Source organism: Sus scrofa, chromosome 5 (genome assembly GCF_054392235.1).
Source record: "Sus scrofa isolate SSC_HxYL_T2T_F1_AM1 chromosome 5, Sscrofa_HxYL_maternal_Yorkshire_Landrace_v2.0, whole genome shotgun sequence".
In the NCBI taxonomy this organism is placed as follows: Eukaryota; Metazoa; Chordata; class Mammalia; order Artiodactyla; family Suidae; genus Sus; species Sus scrofa.
Window position 1 is genome coordinate 60,633,507 of NC_139387.1, and position 13,902 is coordinate 60,647,408.

Sequence of the window (13,902 nt, forward strand, 5' to 3'; positions counted from 1 at the left end):
AGCAAAAGGGACAGATTAATTTCTTGTAAGAAACAGGAGAACCATGATCAAAGTGTGTAAGCACCAGATAGAACAAGAGATCAGAGTATTGGCACACATACATTAAGTCTTTCCACATTCGAAATTTTCATCTACCTTCGGTCCATTTATTTACATTCTGCCATTTTCACGCCATATCCTGTTTAAGAATTTTCTTGGTGTCATCTCCTTCTCTCTACCATTTCTATGATCATATATGCAGGGGAAGGGAGGGACAGAAAGAAAAAAAAGGAGGAATGGGGTGTGTGGGAGAGAGAGATAGGATCGCTCTGAATAGCAAGGCAAAAGGAAATACAGAATTCTGTTATCATGTAACTAGTTTGGGTTAGTAAGTGTTAAATAACACACTTTCAATTTTCCAGTTTCTGTAGTTTGCTATTTTTCAAACACCTATTCTACGCCCCCTGGAAACCTTACCTCCTGTAGCTCTCAATCATCCCTAAAAATAGAAGCCCTAGGACCCCTTCAAATATTAGAGAAAATGGGATCTTGTTTAATAGCTCAATAGAATGAAGTTGCTGAATTGACAACAATGAAAGCCATCAAGAATCTTTTCAATCATCTTGTTAGCATTTCTTCCCTTATAGCGAAGCTGTCCTTCATGAACACAAAGAACAAAATGCAAGAAAGTACTCTTAAGATTTTTACCTTGAATGGCTTCAGTACCAATTACATACACTCAGTTAACTGTTCCTTGTTGCATTTCCCTTGGCATAGTATGTTTAAAATTGGTCAGAGTTCCTGTCTGCATAGAGTTTTTACATTGTGGTTTCTTGAAAGGATACAGAAAGCATGCTGATGAAGAATGTCCATGGCAACTAATAACAGAATACCAGACTTCTTTCAAAAGTCCCTAGTAGTTTTAGTGCACAGTTCATTAAAAAATTAGTATTTATAAAAGAATTAATAATAAACCTGAATGCTACTACAAAACTTGCAAATTAGAAACTAACTTTTTCTTCAGGATGTTTTAGAGGTTAGTATAATCAAAAAAGACTCTTATCCTCTTCACAAGTATTTGGTAATACTTTAAAAAAGGTGCTGATAAAAGACAGAAAAATTGAGCTATTGACTTGCAAACCTTAAAGATTTTCATGCAGCAAGAACATCAAAGGAATACTTGAGCTATATTTTCTTTTACTGTACTATGGCAAACTGGTTTGTCGTAAGAAGCTTCCATATTTTCCATGAAAATTTGGGGATAGAGTCCTTTAGCCATCTGGTGTTAAAGAATATACTATTTCAGGAGTTCCCCTGTGGCTCAGCAGGTTAAGTATATCCAGCATTGTCACTGTAGCTGCTATGACCCGGGTTCAAATCCCTGGCCTAGGGACTTCCACGCGTCAAGGGTATGGCCAAAAAAAAAAAAAAAAAAGAATATAGTATTTAATGTTATATTGAGAAATGACTAAAGTGTGAGTAGGTTCTAGCTGGGGGGGGAGACAGATTGGGCTGGGTAGGGGTAAACAGATTTCATTAAATTATCATAGCAGAGTCACATTCTTTTCACCAAGAACTTTTGAGTACAATGGGAACAGGCAACCCCCAACAGAAAGTGCAGCTGGCTGAGGGATGTCCCTTCCTTTCCCTTTTTCATGAGATGTTTCTGATGCAATTAACTACAGTGACTCTTGAAGGGAGGGAGTAAAGGCAGAATGTCATAATTTTAAGGGCCATTTGCGAAAACACATTCAACTTTACAATATAATTTTATGTTTGAGAGATGAAAAATTACCTACTGCAACACCAGCACAAGGAAAGCTCACATCTGTAGAAGTCAAACTCCATTTATTGTAGCAGGTTTTCCCATAGGGGGAGGCTGGCTACTGGAGTGTATAATCATAATGGTGGGGGGAACAGGAGGGGAGAAGACGGAGAGGGCTGGGTTATATTCAAGTTTATCCACCAGGAGGCAGCTTACTGCTTACAAAAGGCCGGTAAAGCCTTTCTGGTGATCCTTCTGTCCACCCCTACCCACGCATCTGGATCTGCTATCATTGTGTACATGGAAAGCTGGTGGGAAGGTTTTAAGAAGGAGAAGGGAACATCACCTAAATTCCCTTCTAATCACTCTTCAATCACTAACAGAAAAAGTAAGAAAGAAGCAAATGAGCAAGAAATAAATGAACGGGAGTTCCCTGGTGGCTCACTGGGTTAAAGATCTGGTGCTGTCACTGCTGTGGCGTGTGTTTGATCCCTGGCCCCAGAACTTCTTCTTTTTGCTTTTCAGGGCCACACCTGCAGCATTTGGAAGTTCTCAGGCTAGGGATCAAATCGGAGTTGCAGTTGCAAGCCTTCACCACAGCTCACAGCAACGCTGAATCCTTAGCCCACTGAGAGGAGCCAGGGGTTAAGGAACCTACATCCTCATGGACACCAGCTGGGCTCAGAACCCGCTGAGACACAATGGGAACTTCAAGGAACTTCTGCATGCCATGAGCATGGCCAAAAAAAAAGTAAAGAAACAAACAGAGCTAAGAGCTAAAATGGGGTGAGGAAAATGGATGAAGGAATGAGAACACGTTCTAATTTCCCCATTTCTACTGGTCACCCCTTCATGACTGTCAAAAAAGCTCTAGCTCTTGCCCCACTTCTGCATCTGCACAGAGACCTTCCCTAGTTCCCTCTCCTCAGCTCCTTGTCTAGTTTTTACAATCTCAACTTCATTCCTTTGCTCAATCCAACCAGTCCTAGTCCAGGCTACAGGAGCCAAGGGCTAGACACTGGGACAAATCCTTTGAAGGGACAAGATTAAGAAAATGAAGTCCCTACTTCCCGTGTTAGGCCAGCTGATGTAGAAACAAACCTACATTCTGAAGACCCCAGGTTGGCACTCTGAAGGCATCTTCTGAGGGAGATTTTTCCTTAATATAGTTAGAGTGTGTGACACTGTTAGTCTCATTTTTAGGCATATCATTGGGCTAAAGACAGCATTTCATGGCCTGATTTGGGAATCTAACCACTGGGGCACTATTAAAAACAATAACCAGTAGGGGTACAGGAACCAATAAACCACTACGCCCTCTCTGTATCTTACAGCTGAATAACAGGTGGTTGACTACAGTAAACTTCTATGGACGCCTGTTAATCCAGTTTCAGACAGATGACTTACATCTGGCTCTACGGAAACACGAGGAACTACTAATCATCAAATACATGTTTGGTAGGGTCATATAGTTCTACAACTCATGCTCAATCTTCCCTGTTCTGAGAAAAAAAGAAAAAACATAGAGATATTCTCTTTTCCCTCACCATCAAAGAATGGCAATGGGGCACTCCATTCTTCAGGAAGAGAAACTATTACAACTGCTAATAATATCAAATTTATGTCCAACTTCTTAGCAAGTACAGAGTTGTTCTAAGACTGTATCTATGGCTTTCCCCCCTCTCTCACATTCTGTTAGGTAAGGTGAAATTTTTCTTTCTCTTTCCTTCTTTCTTTCTTTATTTTGTGCCTCATCTGTAGCATGTGGAAGTTCTGGGGCCAGGGACTGAACCCACGCCACAGCAGTGACAATGCCAGGTTCCCAAACACTAGGCCACCAGGGAACTTCTAGGATGAAATTTCCATGTTTCACTTGATTTGGAACTGAAAGTTTCTCTAATAGTCGGTGATAACTAAGCAGAAAGAGAAGAAAATGAGTTACATTTTGAGTTTCTAAATAGAACCTGGATGAGGTGCATAAAGTATCCAGTTAGGATTCTTGTAGGTTCACAGGTTATACTTTGGGGACTTGTTATCTTAAAATTCACAAAAATGACATATAAACCTAGGCTCATCCTAATGAATGTAGACTTTGAATAATCTACTAACTGAGCTATCCAAGCATAAACAAACTGTAATAGTGCCCTTCAAAGTAAAACAAAAAGCAGAAGAAAATGCTGCCATATAAATAGTATAGCTTTTTTTTTTTTGGTCTTTTTGCCTTTCCTAGGGCCCCTCCTGAGGCATATGGAGGTTCCCAGGCTAGGGGTCCAATCAGAGCTGCAGTGGCTGGCCTAAGCCAGAGCCACAGCGACGCGGGATCTGAGCCACGTCTGTGACCTACACCGCAGCTCGTGGCAACGCCGGATCCTTAACCCACTGAACAATGCCAGGGATAGAAGCCTCAACCTCATGGTTCCTAGTCGGATTCAATAACCACTGAGTCACGACGGGAACTCCTAGCTTTTGTTATTTTTAAAAACACTTCAGTACATAATTTGTCTTCATGACAGTGATAGTTAGAAACCGAATTCTACTGCTCAAGCTATGGACACCAGCAGTCAAGAGTTTTGGATCGACTGTATAATATATAAATCTTCAGAATTTCAGATAAGGCATTTAAATTTTTTATTTTTTGTTTTTATTTTTTGTCTTTTGTCCTTTTAGGGCCACACCATCGGCATATGTAGGTTCCCAGGCTAGGGGTCTAATCAGAGCCGTTGCTTCTGGCCTACGCCAGAGTCACAGCAACGCCAGATCCGAGCTGCATCTGTGACCTGCACCACAGCTCACAGCAACAACGGATCCTTCACTCACTGAGCAAGGCCAGGGATCGAACCCGCAACCTCATGGTTCCTAGTTGGATACGTTTCCTGCGCCACGACGGGAGTTCCACATTTTTTTATTTGCTATATCAGAAATGAATTTGCCTCTGAAGCAACTGAGAGACTACTCTCTGGTTCTATTTTTCATGAACAGTGATAGGGATTAAGCTCATTTAAATCAGTTAAAATTTTTTTTTTGATGACCGTGGAATCTGGCAAGGGGCATTTTATTGGAAGACTGGATTTTATTGCTGGCCTTAGGTTATTCTGATGATTTATTTGAGCAAGCAGAATAAGTGTTGAAAGAGTATCGATGAATACATGTTCTCTTAGTATGACATATAATCTGTAAAATGTGACCAGAGCCTCTGACTTTCAGGTTTTAAAATCTACTTTCAAATTTATAATCATATAAAATTGGTAAATCAGTTTATAAACCCAGGCAACCAATAATGCCTATAAAAATACACCTGGTCATCTAAAATAGGTTACTGGCAGTAATAAGATTAAAAGCTGGAAATGTCTGAGTGGAATCAAAAATTTTATTAAAATTCCAAATTACCAAGAATTCTTTCTATGTAACTTAATAACCTTACTGCTGATATAAAACATAGGATAGTTCAAAAGTAAATATTTCCTTTATATTAAACGCAATTATTTGAAATCTTAACTTTCTTTTGACTTATTTAAAGAGAGATTTTCTTAGGAAACCTTAAATATAAACACCTATTAGGGGATATCTGAGTATCTGGGCAAAGCCCTCACCATGTATTTATAATTGCCTAATTATTACCTAAAAATGGAAGTTCCCCAGCCAAGGATTGAATCCAAGCCACAGCTGGAGCAACGCTGGATCCTTTAACCCACTGTGCTGGGCTGAGGATTGAACTTATACCTTAGCAGCAACCTGAGATGCTAGTTGGGATTTTTAACCCACTGTGCCACAGCAGGAACTCTGAGATTTTATTTTAATTAATTAATTAATTTGGGGGGGGCACCGTGCCCAAAGCATATGGAAGTTCCTGGGCCAGGGATTGAACCTGCACCACAGCAGTGATTTGAGCTGCTGCAGTGACAATGCCAGATCCTTAATCCACTGCACTACAAGGGAACTCCTAATTAATTAATTAAAAAACAACACACATTTATTCTCTTACACTTCAGGAGGCCAGAAGTCTGAAATCACGTCAATGGGGCAAAGCCAAAGTGTGGGCAAAGCCATGTTTGCTCCAGAGGCTCTAGAGGAGAACCCATTTCCTTAGCTTGTCATGGCCTAAAAAGGAGAGATTTTGGAAGTCACCTGTAGGACTGCTAGCATGGCACAACTGGGAAGGCTCAGCAGGGCGTGCCAAGAAAGCAAGGGATGGGACTGAAACCGCAAACCAGTCTGGGGCCACTAAGGCCGAGGGAAGAAACAACTTGACCCAGCAAAGGGAGGTGAGGAGAAGACCAGCACCAGCAGATGGTGGTCTTTTTGACATATTCACCTGTCCTTTCCTAAGAGCCACTCAAGTTCTTTGTGTCTACAATTTCAGTTTTGATCTGTTGAGGTGGGTAGTAAATTAATGAAAAATTGATAAATAAACCACTAGGTCTTTTCCATATATTCACCTGTCCTTTCCTAAGAGATGCTCAAATTCTTTGTGTCTGCAATTTCAGTTTTGATCCATTGAGGTGGGTAGTAAATTAATGGTAAATTAATAAATAAAGCACTAGGTTTACTTCCAGAGATTCGAGATATTTCAGATTCACATTTATATCACTGTTTTTAATCCTGATATTTATAATATCCTATTGTTTTTCAGAACTATCGCTAGCTTTACAGACAGGAAGCTTTTAAGAAAGTTATTTCCCATCTATTTTAGAAGCTTTCTGACAGTGTGGCAAACATGTCTTTATTAGATTGGATGATGTACACTGTGGCTAAATTTATTTGCACCAACCTCTGGAGTGAAGATCAGAATTTGGATTCATGAAATGTTGATTTCTAAAGCATTCTGATGGGCAAAACCATGATGAAAGCACTTTGTGGGAAAATAAAGTTCCAAAAGTATATTTCTCTTTAAAAATTAAAAGCAAAATGACTAAACATCTTTTAAAGGGTTATCCTAATGCAAAAATCCCTCTTTAAATATAACTAATTTAAAGTAGTACACTATTATTTTGTTTCAAACAGAGCAAATATAATTAAGAGAATACTGTCTTATGCCGTTTTTCACAGTAACCTCTTTCATTTGATAAAACAGTCATGTTTGAACATTTAGCTAAATTTTTTAGCTTAATGTAATAATTATGAAATAATTATTAATGTAATAATTATGAATTATTAATACTTATGAGTTATTAATGTAATAATTATGAATTATGAAAAAAAGCATTTTCTTGAGAAGCATCTTTATGTTTAACAACATAATCACCTTAACCAACCCTATTCACTGCCACCACTGACGTAAAGCTAGGAACTGTAGGTCACTGTAAAACTCACTCTACACAGCTCACTAAGAACCAAACACTGGGGGGAGATGGCAAACAAAGAATATCTTCATCACGCATTTTACCCAGAGTTAAAGTCCCCTTTGGGAATACGGAGCGCACTAAACCTCACCTCCTCCTGGCCCTCCAATAAGGCATTCATAGCTTGGTGTCTGTTTCTTCAATTAGGTTACCTCCAAGCTGATATAAGCTAATAAGGACAAGTTTTCTTGGGATAGGAAGAAAGAAATCTAGAGAATTCAGGCTCTCAGCTTCTGGAGACCCAGCACTTGTATCCCTCCTCCCCTCCACAACCATCCCTTCTGTTTACTGTGATATTCCTGAATTCCCCTGGTCAAGGATCTCTTGGTCTGTCACTTGTAAAAGCCATGCTATCAACTCAAATTGAGTGGAATACCTGAGTAACCTGAAAAGTGCACTGCATTTAAAACAATAAAACATAAAGGCACGATAAGTTAGAAAATTCTTCAAATCCCACCTGATGATCCAAATATATGGTGTTCCTTTGAAGATGATGAGAAAGGATTTCATTCTAGTAGGCATCAATCAAGAAACAAAGGGACAGAGAAAGAGGGTGTGGAACTCATGAAAAGGTCAGTTTTGAAATAGGAAAAACAGGTAGTTTTCCACAACCTATTTTATCACAGCAAACAACAACTTTCATTTACATGCGCCTCTGTAAATGGTACAGATGAGGTATTAAGTTATAAAATTACACTTAGTTTCATAAGAAATTAAGTAGACATGCAGAGAAGCTGAAACATTAAGCAGGAAAAATTCTCCCAATGACTTTAGCAGACTCAATGTTAGACGCTTTCCATGTTAACTCTTTTCTGCAATGTGGTACTACTTCTTTGGATGTTTCTCATGTAAGCAGAGGCTATTAAACCCTTTGAGAAATGTTTACAAAAAAATTAATCTTTGACACTTAAAAAACAGTTTTCACTGAAACTATAACCAACTCTTAGCTTATTACTTAACAGGGAAATGACAGGATTCTTCAATGTCTGTTTTACCAGGGGTGGAAGTTACAGTGTTTGGAGAATGACAATGCTATTTGTGAAGTCTACACAATTGTGTGAACTTCCCTCCTCCCAACCAAAAGGTGGTGGGCGAGTGGGTGAATGGAAGGCTAGGAAGAAATGCATCCTACCCACGGTTTCCTTTAATGATGTATAAATCAGTGCATTCTCAAAGGGTCAATAGGATGTCCTGATGTAGTCACCACAATGGTGGGATGGGCTCATGCTCAACAGGAATGAGGCAGATCAAGCCGATTAATGAGTGGCTCAGAGTGATGACAAGAGCAGACACACAGACACATCTCTTCATAGCTGACCTTTGGGCTGTGGGCCTCAAGCTTTAGCTGCATGAGCTGTGCTAACGTGTGCTCCCGGATACTACTCAGTTCTGCTTGCTGCCGTCTCAGCTTTATAAGCAGCAGCGTAAGCTCCTCTGGCTGAAGGAGTACAATTTAAGAATCCAAACAGTGGAAAACAGATTAATTGTTGTCTTAAGTGACAGATATTAAACCAAGATTTCTTGGCAAGTTTCCTCTTATGGTTGACATCATACATCGTGCCTAGGCACTATGATAATAGGTCCTACATAAATGCATAGATATCTAGAGAAATAGAAGGAACAGTGTTACTTGATAAGATACAGCAAAACGACAGTATTTTAAGGCATTTTCTCAGAACTCTTGAGAATGTTCAAATGTTAAGTGTACAAAAGCGCAAGGCACCACCCCCTGCCAAAATATAAAGGTTTGTACCTTAGTAAGAGCTAGTCAAAGAGTATTTTTAAAATACATTTTTAATGAGATGTTTAAGAAGGACACCTAAGACTTTTATAGCAATGGAATAAGACCTGCATGTTCAACACTCTATTTTAGAGACTAGAATGTAAATAAAAAGAATAAAAATTCATGTAAAACTTGGATATCATTAAGCCCAGTCAGTACCTGGGACCTGTTAATTGCTTCCCAATTATATTTTTAAATGCCACTGTTAGTGTTTTCACAGGATATTTTATATTAAGCAAAAGACCAGTTTTTATTTTTAAGGAAAAAGAGAGTATTTATTATACACAGAAAGTTTCCATGGGCGCTAAGCCCTCCTTCCACACTCTGAGGAAAGCAGAGAATCTTTGGTTCCTGACTGGTTACTATGATCCCTGAGGGGAATAAACTTTCAAAGTCAGATCAAATTCGTTAACAGGCCCATTAGATATATTTTTCTTCATTAGAAATGCAGTAAAGTATGGTCACTGGCAGTCTTACAGGCCATAAAATACTATGCGGTGTTTTTCTGAGCTTTGTTATGATTAAAAACTGCAGACGGAACACAGGGGAATGCTCCTCATTTAAGGGCTGTGGGTGCTCTTGAAACCTCCAAGCCAGAGAATGTTCAGGGATTCATGTGTTCTGCCTACACCACAGCATTACACTAGCTCTCTTCTGGCTGTTTGTTGCTGCTCTTTGTTTTCCATACCAAAACATTTTTTTAGGGACACAAATAACTTTCAAAATTGAGGTTATGGTTGATTTACAACACTGAGCTGCCTTCAGATATACAGCAAAGCGATTCAGATAGGTATCGGATTATTTTCCGTTTTAGGTTGTTATAAGATATTGAATACAGTTCCCTGTGATGATATGCAGCAAATCCTTGTTGCTGATCTGTTTTATGCATGGTGGTCTGTATCTGCTATAAATCATCTTTAACTGTTATTTGAAGTTATAGTAAAAGTTATTGCCTTTAGGTGGAAAAAGATGTCAGAAGTAAATCAGTTACTATTGGATTCTCTAGATAAAACTGGGTAACTACACAGAGACAACAGCCTTTTATATCAAGCAGTCAAAGAATGTGCGTGCATGACTCAAAGAAGAAATTTCACAACAAAAAAAGAGCTGCTTTTGCTTTGCTGGCAACCACATCTTGTGACCCCGTGTTCAGGGGGCAGTTCATATCTTACGATCACCAGCTCCAGAGGTCTTGCCGGGGAGAAAGGAGGGTGGGATAAGGAGTTAGATATTCTAAAACCCAGAGCATAATTGGACAGAAACCCTGAAAGAAGAAATCTTGAAACTCCAGTTTATTATTTATGGAGTTAAAGAGATTTTCAATAGGATAAGAGATTCCAGTAAGTTTGTTTGATATTTAAAATTTGAGGCAAAATAAAAAGAGGCACAATTGATTCCTCCATAAGGAGGTGGTAAATAAATTTTATCCTAAATATCCACTAGAGGGAGCAAGGTAGAAGAGAAAAATTTCATAATATGATACTTAGCACTATCTTATGATTAATGTCTGTCAGACCAACAATCTAATATTTAAAAATCCCAACGGTTAATTAAAAGTTTTTAGTTTTAGTCAAGTGATATCTGTAGCCTTTAATAAAGAAACAACAAGTAGGTTAAAGCCAGGAAATTGTCCTTATATCTAGGCATGTAAAAGATGAAATAAAAAAATGAAAAATACACATAAGATGAAGTTGTTTTGATTACTGCAGGAAGAGGATTTTAAATAATGAACAACTATATAGGTCCTCAAATCACATCTTCACAGAAATGGTGATTACCTACCAATATTAAAGCATAGTTCCCGTGATAAAAGAATGCCATTACAATAAAATCAAATGAATGAAAAGTCATCCTTCCTCTTTAATTTGAAGAGTCCTGGTGTCTGGTAATATAACTCCTTCCCAATCTGGAATAACACTGACTATGAAATGATAATGGAAGAACTTGCTTGAACCTAGTATTTGTAACAGTCTTTCTCTGCATAAATATGTAAATCGGTTTCTTTTCTGCTCTAAAGTAGTTAATCTCCATAAAAATCCACAGGAGAAACTTCTTAGGCCTGTGGTTTGACTACATACATGCTTGTTGGATCTGCTGCCCTAATGAACTTCTCCAACTTCTGTTTTAAGGATGAGGAAATTAACATTCAAGAAAATCTCCCCAGTTATACAATACACCTGGAAAATAGAATCTTCTATTTAAGGGGTCGGTCATTTAGGAGACGTTTCAGTATGGCACTGAAAAGGCTGCATGACTTCAAATTCTATTGCTGAGCGTGTCTCTTCCACACAAGCAGTGATGGCTTTTCTTTGGGAGGCACCTCTCTGAAAACTCAAACTTAAAAGCTATGTCAGATATGTGCTGCCATGGGTAGCACATACATAAAACATGAAATGGTAAATAAAGATACAGTACTCACCGTTTTGCCTTGGAGGCTCTGGGGACTAACAGACTGTAAAGTCAGGCCAGCTGGCATTGACCTCCTGTCAGGCACATATACATGCTAGAAAGATAAAGGCACAACATAAATTCTGGGGCCAATGCCAGGGATGGGAATTTATAAAATACTATTTTAAACCCCTACTAGGCTTATGAAAGCAGACAGGTACTGAAACTTCTGGACTAAAATACAGATGCTGATGAACAGAGATTCTATATACTCTGGCTCAGTGGGTCTCAAACTTACTGGCCTCAGTATCCTTCTACATTCTTAAAAAGTAAATTTTAGTGGCCAGAGTGGCATTACTTTATAGTTTTGCAAACCTCTTTAATGCCTGGCTAGATTTTCCTATCTGCTTCTGTATTCAATCTGTTGTGATTCTCTCTTTTAGGGGAAGTACATGAAGAAAGTCCACCTTCAATAGAAGAATTGGAAAAGGGAAGGGAACTTGAACAGTTTCTTTGGATATTTGCAGATGTTTATCTTTGATACTATACTAAAGCTGGAAAAGTGGTACTTTTTTTTTTTTGGTCTTTTTTAGAGCCAAGCCCTTGGCATTTGGAAGTTCCCAGGCTACGGGTTAAATTGGAGCTGCAGCTGCTGGAGTACATCACAGCCACAGCAACTTGGGATCCGAGCTGAGTCTGCGACCTTTACCACAGGTCAAGACAATGCCGGACCCCTAACCCACTAAGCGAGTCCTCATGGATACTAACTAGTCAGGTTTGTTACCACTGAGCCACAAGGGGAACTCTAAAAGTTGTACTTTCTTAAAGGTTAGTTGCAAAGTGGTATTTGAAACCATATCAATGAACTTTTCATACTCTGTCACACTGACATCCTTTGGTCTATTTGCACTTCAAATGACTCTTTTACCCACCTATGATTTTGTGACATCGAACACTGGTCATGTGGAAAATACTGGCTCAGTGAATTATGCAGATGTTCCAAATGGTGACACTTGTCAGTATACAAGATCAGTAGCTCATATCTGTTAATACCATTGCTGATCTTTCAGCACCAGAAAGCTGTCAAGCTCACAGTGGCAGATACAAGACTTCCAAAATTCTAATTTTTGCTTGAAAGCTCAAATGTTGTCATCTGTGACAAATACTGTGGGGCTGATTTCCTTGAAGTGACAGGCTAACATTTCACTCTGAAGAAGTGTCTGTCAAATACCACGTCTCAACAACTAGTTTGTCATTCCTTCTTTCAAGTAAAAATGGTGTTTCTTGAAAAAAGGAGCTAGTTCAGCTTGCAACTCAAATAATTACACAAGTGTTTTTCCAGAGACAACCATTTTTAGTACTTTGCTATGTAATAGCAATGCTTTAAGCACATTGTCCATTGCATCACACAGAATGTTAAAATGTTATGTAATAAAAGGTCAAGGTTGAATAAAATTATCTTACTGTTTCATCAAAGGAATTAAGTGAAACTGCTGCTTTGATTTTACTGCAAGTCTATGGTGTGAAGCATTATAAGACTACTAGTATAGTCTGAGAGGTTCCCTTGACTTGGGCTAAGGGGCTAGTACATTTACCCATCATTGTTTTTGCACTCTTAGAAGATGACAACACAATGAATAAAGCCTATTTTTTTTTTTGGCCACGCCTGGGGCATGTATAAGCTCCCAGGCCAGGGACTGAACCTGTGCCACAGCTGTGACAATGCCAGATACTTTACCTGCTGCACCACAATGGAACTCCAGTCCTAATTATTACCATAAAATAGTTTGAGCTTACTTACAGACTCCCTGAAAGGGTCATGAGGACCCTCAGGTATTCCCCAGTTACCACCCTTCCAGGGTCCATGGACCCTACTTGAGAACCACATCAAGAAAGACAATAGGATATGGAGTTCCTGTCGTGGCGCAGAGGTTAACGAATCCGATTAGGAACCATGAGGTTGCGGGTTCCATCCCTGGCCTTGTGGTGTAGGTGGCAGACGAGGCTTGGATCCTGCATTGCTGTGGCTGTGGCGTGGGCCAGCGGCTGCAGCTCTGATTAGACCCCTAGCCTGGGAACCTCCATGTGCCTTGGGAGCGGCCCTAGAAAAGACAAAAAGACAGAAAAAAAAAAGAGGATAGTCTGAAAGAAAAACTTGGCAATGGTGGGGTTCTCAGGGGGGAGGAGTAGATGCTTAGTTGACTGGGAACTGGATTGAGAACACACATGCATTTCATATTTGCTGCTGAAACAGATGATAAATTTTGGCCCAGAATACAAAAAATTCTAATAACCACGAGAACACGGTTTAACCACCCACTAATAAGTTGTATTAGACCAGATGTCTCCTGAATATTGTTACTATTTTTATTAGCCTTTGGAAATACAAAGTGACAAAACATTGAACATCATTACAGTGGCATATAAAGTGAGCCTTTTTTGGGTGAGGCAAACTAAAGCTTCCTCCAAAAAGAAATTCCTGATTGACTTATTAATTTCTAACTAATGTTTATTTATGGAAAAAGCGAGCAAATGCTTTATGTAATGATGTAACTGAAGGAGTCACCCATTACAACGATAAAACAAGGTGCTTCTCAAAATGGCATAAAGCAAGAGATTCTTTACAATTGTTAGAATTAAAAAGAAAG

At 39.0% G+C, this 13,902-nt stretch overlaps 1 protein-coding gene across 50 annotated transcripts in view; it reads right to left on the reverse strand.

Annotated features, from left to right (window-relative positions):
* PLEKHA5 (pleckstrin homology domain containing A5) overlaps positions 1 to 13,902 on the reverse strand; it is a 255,696-nt gene that overhangs the window by 56,506 nt on the left and 185,288 nt on the right. For 33 of the 50 annotated variants that reach the window (XM_084956644.1, XM_084956639.1, XM_021092266.2 and 30 more), the window contains 3 exons: positions 11,286 to 11,369; positions 8,402 to 8,521; positions 7,541 to 7,594 (listed from right to left, as the gene is read on the reverse strand). In XM_084956644.1, the coding sequence (XP_084812770.1) occupies positions 7,541 to 7,594; positions 8,402 to 8,521; positions 11,286 to 11,369 (258 nt within the window). The remainder of the gene's footprint in view (positions 1 to 7,540; positions 7,595 to 8,401; positions 8,522 to 11,285; positions 11,370 to 13,902) is intronic. The other 17 variants (XM_021092279.2, XM_021092277.2, XM_084956652.1 and 14 more) reach the window with 1 other exon arrangement.